The sequence below is a fragment of the Acinonyx jubatus genome, chromosome A3 (assembly GCF_027475565.1).
Source record: "Acinonyx jubatus isolate Ajub_Pintada_27869175 chromosome A3, VMU_Ajub_asm_v1.0, whole genome shotgun sequence".
NCBI classification, from domain to species: domain Eukaryota; kingdom Metazoa; phylum Chordata; class Mammalia; order Carnivora; family Felidae; genus Acinonyx; species Acinonyx jubatus.
The window spans coordinates 117591111-117610955 of NC_069388.1; the positions used below are offsets into that span (position 1 = coordinate 117591111).

At 39.5% G+C, this 19845-nt stretch overlaps 1 protein-coding gene and 1 pseudogene across 1 annotated transcript in view; one reads left to right on the forward strand and one right to left on the reverse strand.

Moving 5' to 3' along the window:
- The first annotated feature begins 83 nt into the window (after positions 1 to 83).
- Positions 84 to 19845, forward strand: part of ASXL2 (ASXL transcriptional regulator 2) — a 130844-nt gene continuing 111082 nt past the window's right edge. The window contains exon 1 of the mRNA XM_027033360.2: positions 84 to 217. Coding sequence (XP_026889161.2) covers positions 161 to 217 — 57 coding nt within the window. The 5' untranslated portion in view covers positions 84 to 160. The remainder of the gene's footprint in view (positions 218 to 19845) is intronic.
- LOC128311339 (FAU ubiquitin-like and ribosomal protein S30) lies at positions 13483 to 17425 on the reverse strand (annotated as a pseudogene).

Sequence of the window (19845 nt, forward strand, 5' to 3'; positions counted from 1 at the left end):
ACCACCCCCGCCGCTTCCTCTGCTTGGGTGCTCCTCGGACCTGACTTCCCCTTTCTCCCACTTTTCCCGGCACCGCGGGAAAAGCATCGCAGGGCAGAGCAGGCAGGGAGGGCGGCCGGAGCCCGGACACGGGAGCCTCCCAGTCAGTTCAAGACCCGACATGAGGGAAAAGGGCCGTAGGAAGAAGGGCAGGACCTGGGCGGAGGCCGCCAAGACGGTAAGGGGGAGGGAGCGAAGGGGAAGCCCGGGAGAATTTTGTTCCCTCGCCGCCTGCCGGTCGCAGGGGAAGGGAGGTCATTGGCCCAGCGACCCGGCTGAAGGGGGCACAAAACCGCGCGGAGAGGGCGGCGGTTAGTGTCGGGGTTGTGATCCCTGTGGGAATGGAGGCGCCCAGCGGAAGAGGGTCGCCGCGGGGCTGTGGCTTCTCCCTGCGTCTGCGACGAGTCCCCTTGGTGTTTTGAAGCTGCCTCTCGGGGTCACGTCGCTCTCACCTCCACACTGAGGTAGCCCCCGCCCCGGCATGGGGAAGTCTGTTGTGCTTGCACAGTAACCGGTTCTTCTCCCTTGTGCGGCTGAAGAGCCCCCATTGGATGCAGATAGGAGAAGGCTTGTGCGTGCACCCAGCCCCGGAAAGAAGAGAGGAGCGCTGGATCTTGGTAGAATTTACCCGCTATAGCAGACATGCCGCCTGACCCCGGGTCCCCTGCTCGTCTGGGCTCCCGGGTCCAACGTGAGGTCACGAGGCTCTTGTTTTTGTTTGCTGTTGAAGCTGAAAGTGCAGAGGTGTTTAGAAACGAAGTAACAGGTGGGACTTGTAGAATTTTTTTTTTTTTCTGTTTCCGTAGAGATCTACTCTGAACAAGGCAGCAATGCATGGTGGGACGTGTAGTTTACCCGGCCTTGACTTTTCCGTAGCTAAAGTGATGGTGGCCTCACGAAGTTGTGATTAGTGGGTAAAATTGTCATTTCCCCCCACTTCTCCTCCCCCCCCCCCATTTTGTTATAACGAAATTTAGAGGTAGGTTTTAAAAAATGGACAATTTAGGAATGGTGAGACTTTTATTACGTTGTATGAAAAAAACGAAAAGCGTGCATGTATGTAGAAATAAAACGTTGGGAGATGCAGCAGAAAAGTTAGAGACGTAAAACAGCATTTTAGTGTTGGAAAGTGAGAAAGTGGAGGCATTATCTTTAATGGTGAATCATGTCAATAATACTTGTATAATATGAAGACCCCTTCTAAATGAACCTTTATGTGATGTATGGTTTATTTTTTAAATGATTTTTTTTTTCTGATTACGAAAGTAATAAATGTTCACTGTGGGAAAATTTGGAAAATTATAGAAACGTATAAAGAAGAAAATAAATCACATATCTCACCCCTCAGTTATATGTTAATGTTTTGTTACATTACCACCCATTCTTTTTTATTTCCCCAAATTTGGATTCTGTTGTTTATTCAATCTTGTGCATTGTTGTAAACCGTGTGTATTTGTTTTGTAAATTTTATGTGATAGGGGATTGATGAGTCTTAAGCTTGTATTTCTGTTTTAGTTGGAAATGTGAAAAAGTTAGTGAATAAATAAAGGCACATTTTATTTATTGAGTGTTTTCACTTAACAGTCTATCTTCATAATTGTGACTGTGCTGATAGTTTCCTTTAAAAGATAAAACTCTAGAAATAATTTTTTTGGTGGTGGGGAAATTGCTTCTTCACAGAACACTGTTAGACTTTCTTCTACTTGATGAATACCTCAAGACTTTTTCATTTTATTAAAAGAAGGATGGCAAATTGTAATTATAGGTAAGCAGACCACAACCCTAATATATTAATTTATTTCAAGTCGCTAGAATCTTAAGAGTATTTTTTGCATTATGATCTCTTTGGATAAAATAGTCTAATCGTTGGGAGATTGTGACAAGTAGGAAAAGTTTGCATCTGCTGTTTAGATTTTCCTATAATAGGTTAATATATTTGCTCATTTATTTTTATTTGTTTTTATTTTTTCAATTTTTAATATAAATTCTAGTTATATTTGCTCAATTTCATGCCGTAGTTAGCTATGTTTAAAAGATGGAAAGGCTAGTTTAATAAGAGTACTGAGTGAGTTCTTGAAGGGATCAGAATATTAGTGGTTTGGTATTTTTATTTGATTCTGACAAATGTAAAGCCTCAATCTAAGTTAAAATTAGAATGAGAGTGGTGACACTAAAACTTTTTTTTTACTAGCAGGCAAAATCTAAAAAGCACCCTGCTCTTTGGTTCATTTTACCATCTGTAAAGTGAGGAATTAAACTAAACCTCTGCATTCAGAAGATTTCCATTTGTAAGAAGGACTAGGTAGAAGTAAATGTAGGGGGAATAGACAAAAGTCAATCTTTAATATTTCAGAATAATGAGATCAGAAAATTAGTGTTTTGACAAACGGAAGTAACTTTGACCTAAATTAAGAAATGTTGCATATATTTGTAAGATCAAAACGACTAGGAGAAGTAAGTCTTAAGAAACTTATTTCAAAAAAAAGAAACATTTCATAGGCGTTAGGGTCAAATGTTCTAGGAACAGTTTCAGCAAGGAAAGAATAAAATTACTTACGAAAATGAGCACTATCTGCTTCTTTTTTCATTGTGTTCTTGGTACCTGCATTGTAGGGCTGTCCTGTTTTAGGGAGCACTATTAAAATGAGGTTGTATTTCTGACCAATAGTATAGCAACAAATAAATAAAATTATATGTATATGTACATGTTTGATGTGAGGGTATGCATGGAGGTGAGAGCTACATGGATTGATGTAAGGTTGTTACAAACAACCTGAAAAAGCAAGATAATATTCATAATTACTGTATAATAGTAAAATTATATCAAAAGGCTGATTAAATGTAGAACATACAGACTAGTTCCAATAACTAGGGACAGCGGAAAGAGGGATGATGGAGTTGAGATTCTGTAGCACTTGAATGCTCATTCACTGTACTGGACTGTCTCCCTACTGATTTTCTATTTGCCCTATATAAATACACTAGTTATTAAAAAGCTTTACTTGAGTATTTAAAAACATTTTTTTTAAGTTTATTTATTTTGAGAGAGAGAGTGCATGTGCAGAAGGGGAGAGAGAGAGAAAGAACTCCAAGCAGGCTCTGTACTGTCAGTGAAAGGAGCTGGATGTGGGGCTTGAACCCATGAATCCATGAGATCATGACCTGAACCGAAATCAAGACTTGAACACTTAACCCACTGAGCCACGTAGGCCCCCCCATTGTTACTCAAGTATTTTGTTAACAGTCTTGGATGTTTTCAATTTTAAGGGTAGCAGTGATGGTGATGAAATGATTGGGAATTAGATCTATAGTGTTTGGTTCGACTTGAATACAAAGATTTGTAGTAAGCCAGAGATCTTGAGAACCATTGCACTGACTTTAGAACTGTGCTCAAAGTTAAGCTCATGCTTTAAAAACACACACACACACACAACAAAATGAACATTGTACCATCTAAATATTTAATGACATCCTTGAAGAATTTAGCTGTTTTTGCAACAGCAGAGCTTTGGAAATACTACAATCTTGTTGATCCTGTTTTCTCTTTTGACTTTTCCCTTGTTACTCACCACAACCAGGGAAGCGTTAAAAGGGGAAAATGTCCTAAAAGGACAAGTTAGTTGTGATTGTAGGTGGAAAGGACAGGGAGGTAACCTTAAGAGATTCTATACTAGAGGTACCTTTGGATATCTTGGGAGCAAAGTGGTCAGGGTACGTGAAGTGAAGTATGGGTGTTAGAGGTGAGCACAGACTGTCTTGTATAGGTCTTTAGCATGTGATTTGTGGGCAGAAGATTTCCCTTAGTGATTAATGTTATTTTGAATGTACATAGGTTTTTATTTTTGACATTCGCCTGAAGTCATTTAACTTTAGGGAATAAGATGGAAGGTAGAAAAAAAAATCTTTTCTTAAGTTAATTAATTTATTTTTTTGAGAGAGAGGGAGAGAGTGAGAATCCCAGGCAGGCTCTGTACTATCAGCGTGGAGCCTGATTTGGGGCTCAAATTCATGAATTGCAAGATCATGACCTGAGCAGAAACCTAGAGTTGGACACTTAACTGACTGAGCCACCCAGGCGTCCCTAGGACATTTGTAAAAAAGAAGTAATACTCAGAGGCTAAGAACTTTTGTGGAGGAAGTATAGAAAATGGAAAATAATTTAAAATATGATAAAAGTATATAATGAATAGAAAGATGTTTTCTAGAAAGATGTTTAGGAAAACTTCTTAACAAAATGTACTTTAGTAAAAATAGAAGTCTTAGAAATTTTCTGTACCCTTAATCTTTACCATGAGTAGTTTTTTTCTTAAAAATTATGAATACAGGGGCGCCTGGGTGGCTCAGTCGGTTGGGCGTCCGACTTCGGCTCAGGTCATGATCTCGCGGTCCGTGAGTTCGAGCCCCGCGTCGGGCTCTGTGCTGACAGCTCAGAGCCTGGAGCCTGTTTCAGATTCTGTGTCTCCCTCTCTCTCTGACCTTCCCCCATTCATGCTCTCTCTGTCTCAAAAATGAATAAACGTTAAAAAAAAATTATGAATACAAGTACAGACTTAAAAGCCAAGCCTGGTTATATCCTCTTGGATATATATTGACCAGGCCAGAGTCCTTTTTAGTCTGTATTTGTATTGTATTTGTAGTAGTATTAAAATCTCCAGAAAGAGTGTGCATCTTGGAAAAAGATATTACATGTATTGTTTATAGACTGTTGGAGGTAAAACTAGGCAAAATCTTGGAATACATAGAAAATAGAATGAGAGAGCATTGTAAGGGGCATGGATTAAAAATTGACAAACTGCTGTGATCCATAATTTTCAAAATACCAAGTGCACATTTATATTTATTATTTCAGCTTTATTGAGTTACAATTGACATAAAATTGTAAGATATTTGATACGTGTATGAAATTGCTATCTGCAAGTCTGTTTGTGCTGGGTGATTTGATGTAACTCTTGACTGATGTTCCTTCTTGCCATAATATTAAAGTTCCCCTGTGTTTTGCTTCTTGAATTCTGTGTTATTTTCAGTTTGTCTTTCCTTCTGTCTTGTTTTTATGTGCCTGTCTTAAAAGCCCACAAACCTCCTAACAACTGAAAAAAAAAGAAAAAACCTCTTTTGAGCACATAAATTAAACATTTCTATGAAAGGTGCTGCTGCTACTGCATCTCCTAGAATTCTGACAGGAGCTGAGAAAATAGCATCACATTTGTAGAATGCCTTGCTATTTCCTCATCTGCAGACTCTTTTTTTCTTAAAAGGCTGTGCAGTTTCGCTGTCGGTGAAAGGGCATTTATGTTTTTACTATAAAAGCTGTTTGGAAGGAGGCCAGTGTGTGGAAGATACAACTGCAGGGAACTCATCAGTAGGGTTCAATACCTGCTATCTTTGTCCTTTTTACCAAAGACCTCTGAATGCCTCTCTAGTACTGTAGTCTTTCTTTCTATATTGCATAGAGACTAGCCTCATAGTTTATAGTAATGTGCAATTTAGTAATTTTATTTTCACTTATTTTATTTATTTTTCTTTTTAAAGATTTTGTTTTTCAGTAACTTCTACACCACCGTGGGGCTTGAACTCACAACCCTGACATCAAGAATTCCATGTTCCATCCACTGAGCCAGTCAGGCGCCCCTTTAGTATTTTTAATACAGTTTGATTTATCCATCACGTTTTTAATGTTGTTTTAAAAGGTTATTGAATATACTAAATTTTATTATTTTTATTTAAAAAAATTTTTTTTAAAGGTTATTTATTTTGAGAGAGAAAAAACATGAGTTGGGGAGGGGCAGAGAGAGGGAGAGACAGAATCCCAAGCAGGCTCCAAGCCATCAGTTGAGGGCTCGATGTGGGACTGGAACTCATGAACAATGAGATCCTGACCTGAGCCTGAGCTGAGATCAAGAGTCAGACGCTTAACTGACTGATGACTGAGCCACCCAGGCACCCCTTTAGTATTTTTAGTACAGTTTGATTTGTCATGTTTTTAATGTTGTTTTATTTTATTTTATTTTATTTTAGTTTAGTTTTTTTTAACGTTTTATTTTTATTTTTGAGACAGAGAGACAGAGCATGAATGGGGGAGGGGCAGAGAGAGAGGGAGACACAGAATCCGAAGCAGGCTCCAGGCTCTGAGCCGTCAGCCCAGAGCCTGACGCGGGGCTTGAACTCAGGGACCGCGAGATCGTGACCTGAGCTGAAGTCGGCCACTCAACCGACTGAGCCACCCAGGCGCCCCTTTAATGTTGTTTTAAAAGGTTATTGAATACACTAAATTTTAGAATTTATATATGACTTAAAAACACCGGTTTGAGTTACTTTGAGTTTCTATTAAAGTTATATAGGCTCATTTATTTTTTTTAAATGTTTATTTTTGAGAGAGAGTAGAAGGGAGGAGCAGAGAGAGAGGGGGACAGAGGATCTGAAGCAGGCTCTGCTGACAGCAGACAGCCTGATGTGGGCTCAGGGCTCATGAACCATGAGATCATGACCTAAGCCAAAGTCTGATGCTTACTGACTGAGCTACTGCCTAGGTGCCCCTAGGCTCATTCTTTAAAAAAAAGAAAAGAGGAACAGAAAAGTGTAAAGAGTTAATCTTGGATGAGTCATTCTAATAAAAACAAGATTAAATGAAAGTCTGCATCCTGAAATATTGACGATATTTAGTTACCATACTGAAATTAACTACAGTTGATAGTTCAAATATAGCTTTCTGGACTTCTAACTCTGTATGTAGAGATAATACATAAATATGTATACCTATTTATATTTTATATACAGTTTTGCAACTTGTTTAGTTGTGAATATCATGGATACCTTTTAATGTCTTATGTATCTGCCTCATTCCCTTAAATGTTTTAATATTCCACTGTTTTTATTTATTTATTAAACTTTTTTTATTTTTATTTTTTAGTATTTATTTATTTTTGAGAGAGAGAGAGCAGGGCAGGGCAGAGAGGAGGGAACGGAGTATCTGAAGTGGGCTCCATACTGACAGCACAGAGCCTGATGTGAGGCTCGAATTATGAACCGTGAGATCATGACCTGAGCTGAAGTCAGCCCCTTAACTGAGCCACCCAGGCACCTTGATATTCCATTGTTTTTAAATGTACCATCATTAAAAAAAAAAAAATCAGTTATTTATTTTTTGACTTATAGGCCATTTATTTATTTTATTTTGTTTTTTAAGTAGGTTCCATACCCAATGTAGGACTTAAAATTCATGATCCTGAGATCAAGAGTCGCATGCCCCACCGACTGAGCCAGCCAGGCACCCCGATGTATAGGCCATTTACAGGGTTTTTTTTGTTTTGTTGGTTTTTTTTTTTTGCTGTAACAACTAGTTCAATATATACATGTGGGCATATGCATGTACCTTGTATGTCTGGATGCATGTACTTTTGTGTGAGTAGAATAGTTAAGAGTTTGTAAACTTGGGTTTGTGCCAATTTATATTCCTCTCGAAAATGTTGAAGGTTACTGCCTTTTTCCTACTTTTCTCTAATCCAAGGAATATATCAATCTTTATTCTTTGCCACTTTGATATATTAAAAAAGCATTTCTTTTGTTCAGTGGAATTGATGGAAATGTTCTATATCTGTACTGTCCCAACACAGTAGCCACTTGTCATATGTGGCCATTTAGCACTTGAAATGTGGCTAGTGTGACTAAGGAACTGAATTTTGAATTTTATTTAATTTTAAGTTTAAGTAGCCTTATTTGTGGGGGTGTCTGGTTGGCCCAGTCAGTGGAGCCTGTGACTCTTGATCTCAGGGTCCTGAGTTGGAGTCTCACGTTAGGTGTGGAGCCTATGTAGAAAACAAAACAAAACAAACCTCAGCAAATAGTCTCATTTGTTTAATGGCTACCATTATCGGACAGTGCAGGTATAAAGTAACTTCCTATACTTATTGACTATCTGTATGTTTTTCAGTAAACTTGGCTGTTTAGATCTTTTGCCTTTTTTTTTTTCCTGGTCCCTTTTATACTAATTGTTTTTTTAAGTTTTATTTATTTAAGTAATCTGTACACCCAACATGGGGCTCGACCTCATGACCCCGAGAGGAAGAGCCAGCCAGGTGCCCCTGTACTAATTTCTAAGGTTGTTTTGTAGATTAAGGAAATAGTTTTTTGTCATTCATGTTGCACATCTCTTTCTCATTTTTGTCTTTTGATTATCCTTTTTTTTTTTTTGCTGCCTGGACCTTTTTTATTTTAATGTAAACAGTTTTATCAATCTCTACCTTTTATGCCTTTCTAGGCTTTGAGTCCTGTTAAAGAAGATTATTAAAGATTGTAAATAGAGTATAAATTTTAAAAAATGTTCAGCTTTGGGGCACCTGGGTGGCTCAGTTGATTAAGCGCCTAATGTCAGCTCAGGTCATGATCTCATGACTCATGAGATTGACCCCTGCATCGGGCTCTGTGCTGACTGTTCAGTCTGGAGCCTGCTTCAGATTCTGTGTCTCCCTCTGTCTCTGCCCCTTCCCTGCTCACACTCTGTCTCTATCTCCTTCAAAAGGATATAAAAACTTAAAAAAAAAAAGTTCAGCTTCAAAGACATATTTTTCCTAAATATATGTTTCATTGTGGACAAATAAGGGGAAATTCAGTTTTATATATCAGTAAGATTGTGTCCCTTGAAGGCAGAAACTTTTGTTTTTAAAGTTTTTCTTTTTTAAGTTTTTTTATTTTGAGAGAGAGAGAAAGAGAGGCAGAGGGAGAGAGAGAATCCCAAGCAGGCTCTGCGCTGTCAGTACAGAGCTTGATGTGGGGCTTGAATCCACAAACCATGAGATCATGACCTGAGTCGAAATCAAGAGTAAGCCACTACTGAGCCACCCAGGTGCCTTGAAGGGCAGAGACTTTTAAATGTTTCTGCAGAGCTTAACTCACTTTTTTGCACATGAGTGCTGAATCTTTTTTTTCTTTACCTTTTTTTAAATTGGAGATAAAAATGAAGACACTGTTCTCTTGAGTGAGTGCAATTTATTTTTTTAATTTTTTATTAATGTTTATTTTGAGAGAGAGAGAGCAGGGGAAGGGCAGAGAGAGAGAGAGAGAGAGAGAGGAAGAGAGAGAATCCCAAGCAGGCTCTGTGAACTCAGCTTGGATCCCAATATGAGGCTTGAACTCACAAGCTCTGAGATCATGATCTGAGCAGAGATCAAGACTGACGTTGAACCGACTGAGCCACCCCATTTTGCTTTATGTTTTTGAATGAGAAAACTATTGTGAACATGTTCTTTCTTAGCAAATAAGCACAGAGATTTGAGACTATTCTAATGAAAAGCCCTTTAACCTCAGGGACCCCATTTGCCAGTTGTTTCCCAAGGTGAATGTGGAATCACACAGAGACTTCAACTAGCTGTGAACAACTTTTAAGAACTCACTGAAAATCCTTTTCCTGCTCCAGGAGATTCTGCACAAAATTCCACTCTTGACTTAGACATTAGGAACTGCCTATAGAGAGGGCCATGAGGCAAAGAGTGGCAGAGAGAGAGCCTCTAGGAGCTGAGTGACTCCTGGCCAAAAGTCAGCAAGGGAACTGAAAGGGACTTGAAACCTGCCAACAAATAAGCTTGGTAGTAGGCTTGGAAAAGAATCCCAAGCCTCAAATGAGTTCAGTGTCAGTCCCAGCTGACACTTTGATTTCAGCCTAATGAGACCCTGAGCAGAAGGCTCCGTTAATCCATGCTCAGATTCCTGACAACGTAGAAGCTGAGATAAAATTATGTTGTTTTAACCTGTTTCATAATTAAACGTAATCACAAAATAAATTTGTATTGTAGAGGCTGTTTAATAGCAAACAAGACTAATACTAAAATTTGGTGGAGAGGGAACATGGCAGGGTTATGTCATGAATGTCAGAATATTTGGCCTGGGTATTGAGGGATGATTGATAAAACGTTAGGTGAATTCACAGAGGTGAATATGGGTAAGGGCATTTTAAGCAGACGGAAGAGCTGAAAAGATGGATCACTGAAAAATGCGGGGATGTTTGATGCATGGCTAATTCACCTTTGAGTACTGAATGGTGAAAGATCAGGCCAGAAGAGGTAGGTTGGGGCCAAAATGTGGATAGTTTAGAAGTTGGGCTGACAACTATTTTGATTTTAGGAACCGTATCGAGTTTTTATGCAGGAGATAGCATCACACCTGTGTTTGAGCAGTTTTGGCCATTTGAGGGATTTATTGTAAAGAGGTTATGAGGGTTACAGTACGGCTGTCTTGAATTAAAAGGGTGGGAGGGGGTATACATTTTTTTCCATATCATTCAAATTTTTCTCATTTTATATCTATTCTACCTACACCGATCCCACTTACAGCTCTCCAGCAGAAGCCTTTAGACCTGCTGGTCTTCTGAAGTTTTCACACATACAGGAGGTTATTGAATGCTGTTTAACACAACAAAACCTTACCATTCTTGAAATGGAAAAAGAAAGCAAAACTCTTTCCCCAGTTATACTAGCTCATGTTGATTTTTCTTCTCTCTCTGAGTTCCTGTATGACTGTTCTTTCCATACCATTGTCCTCTGCACCACTGGTCTTCAGGTTTGTCCCAGTGGTAGAATCAATCAGGGCCATGTGTTGCACAACTCCAGAAGGAGCCAGTCATCCTGTATTAAATGTGACTACTGCTCCTGGGAGTCGAACATCACAGTAGCTCTGGGTTGCATGTTGCTTCTTGTGAAAACACATTTAATGTTATTTCTCATTAAAAATTAGCCACATTTTTGGGACATCTGGGTGGCTCAGTCAGTTAGGCGTCCGACTTCAGCTCAGATCATGATCTCACGGTTCATTGCTTTGAGTCCCCCGTCAGGTTCTGTGCTGTCAGCTTAGAGCCTGGAGCCTGCTTTGGATTCTGTGTCTCCCTCTCTCTCTGTTCCTCCACCACTCATGCTCTGTCTCCCTCTGACTCTCAAATAAATGTTAAAAAAGTAAAAAAAAAAATTAGAGACATTTTTGCCAGGGGAAAACCTATTACAAGTTTGTGATACAAAAGTCACACTTTGAGGGCAGATGTTGGAGGGGATAGAAGGACAACTTGCCTATTTTTTTTCATTTAGTCCTGGATTTGCTTCATATTTATTTCCCAAGTTTGTTTTCTAGCTGACAAGAGGTAGCAAATGGTAGAGATTTAATGGAAATGATTGTTAAACTAACTTTCTGTAGACCTCCCACCAGGAATTTGTATATTAATTCAAGGGGTTATAAAAGTTGTCTGTGAAGATATTTATGTTTTATGCTTTTAATCTTAAAAGTTGTGTGAGCATGTTTGTGATTTAAATTGTGCCTTAAAACGCTATAATTTTTAAATGGCTTTAGTCTACTTTGTATCATTTTTAGATATTTTCTCAATCTGTATTTGGTCAACATTTTTGTCTTTTTTCTCATTAATGGTGATGAGGGTTGACATTTTATAAATTTACTTCGATTTATTGTTTGTGATTCGTGGTTCTGAGTTAGGATTACTGTCTTTTCACTTTTTTGGGCTTAATTTATTATTGAAGAGTAATTGACATATAATATTGTATTACTTTCAGTTATACAACACAGTGATTCAGTGTTTACATACATTATGAAATATATATAATTTGTCACCATACAAAGTTTTTATGATATCATTGACTGTATCCCCTATAATGTACATTATGTACCTGTGTCTTCTTTACCACTGGAAGATTGTACCTCTTAATCCCCTTCACCTATTTGGTCCATCACCCAGTTCCCTCTCCTCTGGCAACCATCAGTTTGTTGTCTGTATCTATGGGTTTGTTTCTGTTTTGTTGGTTCATTTGTTTTGTTTTTTAGGTTCTACATATCAGGGAAATCATATGGTAATTGTCTTTGTCTATCTGACTTATCTCACTTAGCATAATATTGTCTAGGTCCATCCATGTTGAAATTTAAAATAGATATATTTTAGTTATAGTAATATGTAACATAGGTTTCTTTCATTTTGCAAAAGTTTCATGAATTATTAGAAAAAAAGAAAGATCACTTATTCTGTCTGACACAATATAAACATTTTGGGATGTTTCCTTCTAGTCTTTGATACATTTTTTTCTTTTTGGTTGTAATTAGTCTCTCAGTTTCTAATCTGCTTTTTCTTTTTTCTTCACATTTATTTATTTTGAGAGAGCATGAACGGAGTGGGGGGGGGGTGCAGCGAGAGGTGGGGGGGACAGAGAATCTGAAGCAGGCTCCAGGTTCTGAGCTCTCAGCACAGAGCCTGTCACAGGGCTTGAACTCATGGACCTGAGCTGAAGTCGGATGCTTAACTGACTGAGCCACCCAGGCGCCCCTCTAATCTGCTTTTTCATGTTCAAAAATACTTTCATTTGTCATTTTCTGGGTTTGCTAATAATAACCCTTTTTTTTTTAATGGCTGAAGGGTATTTCATGAAGTGGTTATGTCTTAAATGCTCAATAGTATTATGAAAATTAGAAACCTAAAATGACCACTTTAATGCTGTAGTGACTGTCTTTTTATTTTCTACTTACACATACACTTGTTAGCTCATCTCAGTATTTTGATTTAGAAGTTATTATTTAAAAAATTACCATGCAGTAAAAATTGACCTTTTTGTTACACAATTGTGTGAATTTAACACATATAACTACCACCACTGTAGTCAGGTACAAGCCTGAATATCTTATATAGTTACCCTCTACTTTTCCCTGACCCTTGGCAACCACTGACATGTTCTTCATCACTAGTTTTGTCTTTCTGAGAATGTCATATAAATGGTGTCATATGGTGTATAACCTTTTGAGACTGGTTTCTTAAATTCACTTTAATGCCTTTGAGATTCATCTGTGTTGTTTTGTGTATTAATAGTTAATTCCTTTTTATTGCTGAGTGGTATTTCATTGTACTAATGTATAATGGTTTATCCATTCACTGTTGAGGGATGTGTAGGTTGTTTTTATTTTTTTGGCAAATAAGAATGGAGCTGCAGTAAAATTTGTGGGCAGAATGTTAAGTTTTCATTTCCCCAGGGCAAATACCCAGAAGTGGGATTGCTGTGTAATGAATAAGTGTGTGTTTACCTTTACAAGAAACTGGGAAACTTTTTCAGAGTGGCTGTATCCTTTTGTATTCCCACCAGCAATGTATTTGAAATAGAGTTGCTCTTCATCCTTGCTTGCTTTTAGTACTGTCAGCACTTTTTATTTTAGCCATTCTAATATGTGTGCAGTGGTAGATCATTGTGATTTTGATTTTCCTAATGGCTTATGTTGTTAAGCATCTTTTTTTTTTTTTTTTTTAATGCTCATTTATTTTTGAGAGCAAGAGAGTATGTTCGTGCACAAGCAGGGGTGGGGCAGAGAGGGGGGACAGAGGATCTGAAGGGGACTTTGCACTGACAGCAGAGAGCTGGATGTGGGGCTCGAACTCACCAGTCGTGTAAACAACTGAGCCACTCAAGTGCCCCTGAATTAAGTGTCTTTATTGGGGAAAGCCAGTATTACAGTGGACTTCAGAGTTGGCACTGGAGCCTTTTTCTTGCCAAAGGTGGGCACAACATTGACAAAGCACTGGTTATATTGCATCTGCTGCTTGGCTTGGCCTGTCGTGGTCTTCTTTTTCTCCTGTTTGGCCACCTTGGGAGTCTGCTCTCTTATTTTTCCAGCACAGGCCGGGGAACCGTGGACTTTACCTTTAAGCATGGGGCGGGCTACTTCCAGGGTGGTCAGAGCCTTTACTGCACTGACCTAGGGTAGCTTCATTCTCTAAGGGTGTGCCTGCCAGGAGCACTACTTGATCTTCTGGAGCGATGCCCTCCAGCGAGGCTACACGAGTCTTGATCCGCGTCTGCTGTCTCCTGACTGGTCACCTGGAGGGTGTGTAGCTCCTGGGCACCGACAGACCTGCATGTCAGTGACTGAACTGTGGCCACTGCAGCTGCTACTGAGATGATGGAGTCAAAAAAGAGGAAGGAGTAAGGTCATGGGTGTCCTCACCGCCTGTTGTGTGCCATGTCACCGTGTTGAGCATCTTTTTACGTGCTTCCTTTCCAAGCGTATATCCTCTTTGGTGAAGTGTCTGTTCAGGTCTTTTGCCTACTGTGTAACTGGGTTGTTTGTTGTTCTGCTGTTGAGAGTTGAGAATTCTCTATCCATCCTGGGTGTAAGCCCTTTGCTGGATATGTGATTTGCAGATACTTTTTTTCTGATTACAGGAGAAAGTATTTAGTCTTTCATCGTTAAGTGTGTTACCTGTAGGTTTTTTTTAAGTACTTGTCAGGTTGACCAAGCTCCCTTTTATTTATAGTTTACTGAGAGTTTTTGTCACGAATGTATGTTGAATTTAGTTCGATGCTTTTTCTGAGTGAATTCCTAGGGTCATTTGCTTTTAAGTTTTAGACTGTTAATATGGTGGATGACATTGATTTTCAAATATTGAATTGACTTTGCATTCCTATGGGAAAAAAATCTCACTTGGTTGTGGTGTATTATGCTTTTTAAACTTTTTAGGGGGAGCCGCCTGGGGGTGGCTCTGTTGGTTGAGTATCCGACTTGGGCTTGGGTCGTGGTCACGGTTTGTGGGTTTGAGCCCCACATCAGGCTTGCTGCAGGTGGCACGGAGCCCGCTTTGGATCCTCTGTCCTCTTTCTCTGTGCCCCTCCCTGCTTGTGCTCTGTCTCTCTCAAAAATAAATAAAACGTTAAAAAAAAAAAAACTTTTTAAGCAGGCTCCACCCTCATTGTGAGGCTTGAGCTCATGACCTTGAAATCAAGAATCAGATGTCTCACTTACTGAGCCACCCAGGTGCCCCTGTGGGGTGTGTGTGTGTGTGTGTGTGTGTGTGTGTGTGTGTGTATTTTTTTTTTTTTTTAAGTTTATTTACCGAGGCGCCTGGGTGGCTCAGTCACTTAAGCATCCGACTCTTGATTTAAGCTCAGGTCATGATCTCATGGTTTGTGAGATCCTGCCCCACTGTGGGGCTCTGTGCTGATGGCATGGAGCCTGCTTAGGATTCTCTTTCTCTCTCTTTTTCCCTTCCCAGTTTGCTCTCTCTCAAAATAAATAAATAAACATTAAAAATATTTTAAAGTTTATTAATTTATTTTGAGAGAGACGGTGAGCATGCACACATGCGTGTGGAGGAGGGGCAGAGAGAGAGAGAGAGAGAGAGAGAGAGAGAGAGAAAATCCCAAGCAGGCTCAATTGCTGAAGTGTGGAGTCCAATGTGGGGCTCAATCTCACAAACTGAGATCATGATCTGAGCTGAAATCAAGAGTTGCTTGCTTAACCAACTGAGCCACCCAGGCACCCTATGCTTTTTATATATAGCTGGATTTGCTATTATTTTGTTGAGGACATTTACAGTTATGTTCATGAGAGACATTAATCTTTAGTTGTCTTGTATCATCTGTCTCTGGGTTTTGGTATCAGGATAATGCTGGCCTTATAAAAATCAGTTGGAAAGTCTTCCTTACAGGTTCTGTTGTTGTTGTGGTTCTTCTTCTCCTTCCTCCTCTTCCTCCCTCCCTCTTCCTCCTCCTTCTTCTTCCTTGTGTATTTGAGAGAGAGAGAGAGAGAGAGAGAGAGAGAGAGAATCCCTAGCAGGCTCAGCACTGTCAGCACAGAGCCTGACGTGGGGCTTGATCTCTTGAACCATGAGATCACAGCCTGAGCTGAAATCAAGATTTGGATGCTTAATTGACTCAGCCACCCAGGCACATCCTCCCCGCCCCATTCTGTTTCTTAAAGTTTAAAAAAAAAATTATTTATTATTTTGAGAGAGAATGCGTGTATGTGCAAGCTGGGGAGGGGCAGAGAGAGAGGGAGAGAGAGAATCCTGAGCATGCTCTGTGCTCAGTCCCACGAGCAAAACTGTGTTATCATGACCTGAGCTGAACAAGAGTCCAGTGCTTAACTGAGCCCCTACAGGTGCCCCTAAAGATTTTATTTTTAAGTGATCTCTACACCAAATGTGGGGCTCAAACTCACAACCGGGAGTTCAAGAGTTGCATGGTCCACCAACTGAGCCAGCCAGATGCCCCTCCCTGTTCTTTCATTTTCTTGATTTGTCCTTTGGCATACAAAAATTTAGAGTAAAGGGTTTTTATTCAATCACTAGATTATTTGTTTTTCTGTTTTCATGTTTACTTCCTCTTATTGATTTATTTGATGAGGTGGATAAGGTGGGATTTTTTTTTTGTTTGTTTGGTTTATTTTTCAGTTCTAAAATTTCCATTTAGTTCTTTTTATATTAAATTTTTTTTTAATGTTTAGTTTTGAGAGAGACAGAGACAGAGACAGAGTGCGATTGGGAGAGGGGCAGAGAGAGCGAGAGAGGGAGACACAGAATCCAAAGCAGGCTCCAGGCTCTGAGTCAGCACAGAGCCCAACGTGGGGCTCTAACTCACAGACTATGAGATCGTGACCTGAGCCGAAATCTGAGCAGATGTTGGGATGTTGGACGCTTAACCAACTGAGCCACCCAGGCGCCCTTCCATTTGGTTCTTTATATTCTACTTTATATCTTTCTCTTCCTTCAAGACTGTTTACCTTTACGGGCGCCTGGGTGTCTGACTTCAGCTCAGGTCATGCTCTTGCAGTCCATGAGTTTGAGCCCCTCATTGGGCCCTGTGCTGCCAGCTCAGAGCCTGGAGCCTGGAGCCTGCTTCAGATTCTGTGTCTCCCTGTCTCTCTGCCCCTCCCCCACTGGCGCTCTGTCTCTCTCTCTCTCTCAAAAATGAATAAATGTTAAAAAAAAAGTGTTTACCTTTACTTGGAGCATTTTTATAATAGTTGTTTTTAAGTCTTTACGAAATATTTCCCATACCAGTGTTATCTTGTTGTTTCTGTGTTTTGATTTTCTTTCCCAAGCAAACTGAGGTTTTCCTGGGTTTTGGTATACCATGTAAATTTAAATTGTAATTGACACTCTGTGTCTTGTTTAAATTACATGGAGAATGTTAATAGTTTTATTTTAGCAAACAGTTAGCTGAATTGTGTTTAGGCTTCAGGTTTTGACCAGCCTTCTGTGGGTTGTTGTTTCAATGTCAGTTAGGACTTCAAAGCCTTTTTAGTGCTATTTGGACTTTTCCTTTGTGTGAACCATCATACTATGTGGGATTTGGGTGGTGGTCTTCCCTTTGGGTTATGAAACTCTGGCCTGTTGGCCAGATCTAGTTCACTGCCTATTTTTATAAGGAAGATTTTATTGGAACACAGCCATGCCCATTTGTGTATATTTTTTGTGGCTGCTTTCATACTTTGGTGGTCACAGTTGAGCAGTTGCAACAGAGACTGGCCCACAATACGTAAAATATTTACTGTTTGGTTCTTTATAGATAAGTTTGGCTGACCCCGATTTATCCCACAGTTCAATTCTCAAAGTCTGTCTATACTGTTTTAGTGTCCAGTCCATGTATGCATAGCTCAGGTGTTAGCTGAGGAGTTCGTACACAATTTTAAGGGTCGCTTTCCTGAGTTCTTTTGTTGGCAGTCTTCCCAGTACTTTCTGATTTGGGGGGATTCCCATTTTTCATCTTTGGCCAGAAATGTCTTTATTTTACTCTGCATTTCCTATGACTGTATCTCCCTTGGGCTGAGCAGCCGGAGACGAGAGGGGAAAGAGCAATGGGGTTTTGCTTCATTCTTTTGGGACCCTAAACTCCTCTGATATGGAGGGGAAGGTTTTCCTCCTTTCAAAGTTTTAAGAAATAAAATGGAGAAATTCCTTCTTTGTTGCTGAGTATTAGGAGACTCCTACTCTAATGGAACTCTATGTACACTAATGCCCATATCCAGGTTTTGGGCTCTGTTGAATTCAGATTGAGAGGTACTGGAGGGGGAAATTTGCTAAACTCTGCCATTTGGTGGTATTTTGAATTCTGGTCTTCCCCAATCTGTGTGCTACCATTCACTTTGTTGGAATTGATTTGCTAATGTTTCGTTGAGGATTTTTGCACTTCTGTTAATGAAAGATATTCATCTGTACTGTTTTGTTTTCTGTTTTTGTTTTTTTTTTTATTCTGGTGTCTTTGTCTGGTTTTGATATTAGGGTATTGCAAGCCTCAGAATGAGGAAGTATTTCTTCTGCTCCTATCTTCTGGAAAAGATTGTACAGAATTGGTATAGTTTCTGCATTCAGTGTTTAGTAGAATTTGCCAGTGAACCTACGTTGGTCTGGTGCTTCCTGCTTTGGAAGGTTATTAGTTATTTATTCTATTTCTTTAAAAGATATAGGCCTGGGGCACCTGGTGGCTCAGTCAGTTGAGCGTCAGACTCTTGGTGTGGGCTCAGGTCATAATCTCACTATTCATGGAATTGAGCACAGCATCAGGCTCTGCGCTGACAGCATGGAGCCTGCTTGGAATTTCTGTCTCTCTCTCTCTCTCTGCCTGCCTCCTGCTTGTGTGCTCACTCTCTCAAAAATAAATAAGTAAACATTAAAAAAAAATATACAGGCCTATTCAGATTGTCTGTTTCTTCTTGTTGAGTTTTGACAGATTGTATCTTTCAAGGAATTGATACGTTTCATCTAGGTTGTCAAATTTATGGACATAGAGTTATTCATAATGTTTGTTTATTTTTAAGATTTTATTTTATTTATTTTTTAAATTTGAGGGTTTTTTTTAAAGTTTATTTTGAAAGAGACAGAGAGTGAGTGGGGGAGGGGCAGAGACAGAGACAGAATCCCAAGCAGGCTCTGTGCCTTCAGCACAGAGCCGGATGTGGGACTCTAACTCAAACTGAGATCAAGACCTGAGCAGAGAACAAGAGTCAGACTCTTAACCATCTGAGCCACCCAGGTACCCCAAGGGTTTATTTTATTTTATTTTTAATTTTTTAATGTTTATTTTTGAGAGAGAGAGAGAACAATGGGGGAGGGGCAGAGAGAGAGGGAGACAACAGAATCTGAAGCGGGCCCCAGGCTCTGAGCTGCCAGTACAGAGCCTGACGCAGGGCTTGAACCCACGAACCACGAGATCGTGACCTGAGCTGAAGTCAGATGCTCAACTGACTGAGCCACCCAGGTGCCCCTCCCAAGATTTTATTTTTAAGTAATCTCTACACCCATCATGGAGCTCGAACAACCCCAAGAGCAAGAGTTGCAGGCCCTTACCAACTGAGCCAGCCAGGTGCCCCCATAATACTCTTTCATTCTTTTATTGTCCATGGGATATGTAGTGATGCTCTCTCTTTCACTTATGATACTAGTAATTTGTGTCTTTTTTCTTAGTCTTAGGTTTATTCATTTGTTGATTTTTCAGAGAACCACCTTTTAGTTGTATTGATTTTTCTCTATGATTTCCAGTTTTCAGTTTCACAGATTATTGCTCTCATTTTTATTATCTCTTCTGTTTAGTTTGAATTTAATTTGCTCTTTTTCTAGTTTCCTAAGGTAGAATCTTGGATTATTAATTTTATATTTTTTTCCTAATGTATGCATGTATGTGTTCAGTGCTATGAATTTCTAAGCACTGCTTTTCCTGCATCTTGAAATTTTGTTAACTTGTATTTTCATTTTCATTTAGTTCATAATATATTAAAATTTCTTTTGAGATTTTTTTTCTTTAGCCAATGTATTAGTTATTTCATTTTAAAATGTTTATTTATTTGGTAGGGGTGAAGGGCAGGGAGAGTGGGAGAATACCAAACAGGCTCTGTGCTGACAGCACGTTGGGCTGGAACTCATGAACCATGAGATCATGAACCGAGGTCAGTAGCTGGATGCTTAACTGACTGAGCCACCCAGGTGCCCCATAGTCTGTGTATTATTTAAAAGTGTGTTGTTTAATGTCCATGTATTTTGAGACTTTCTAGCTGTTTGTCTGTCTTTCT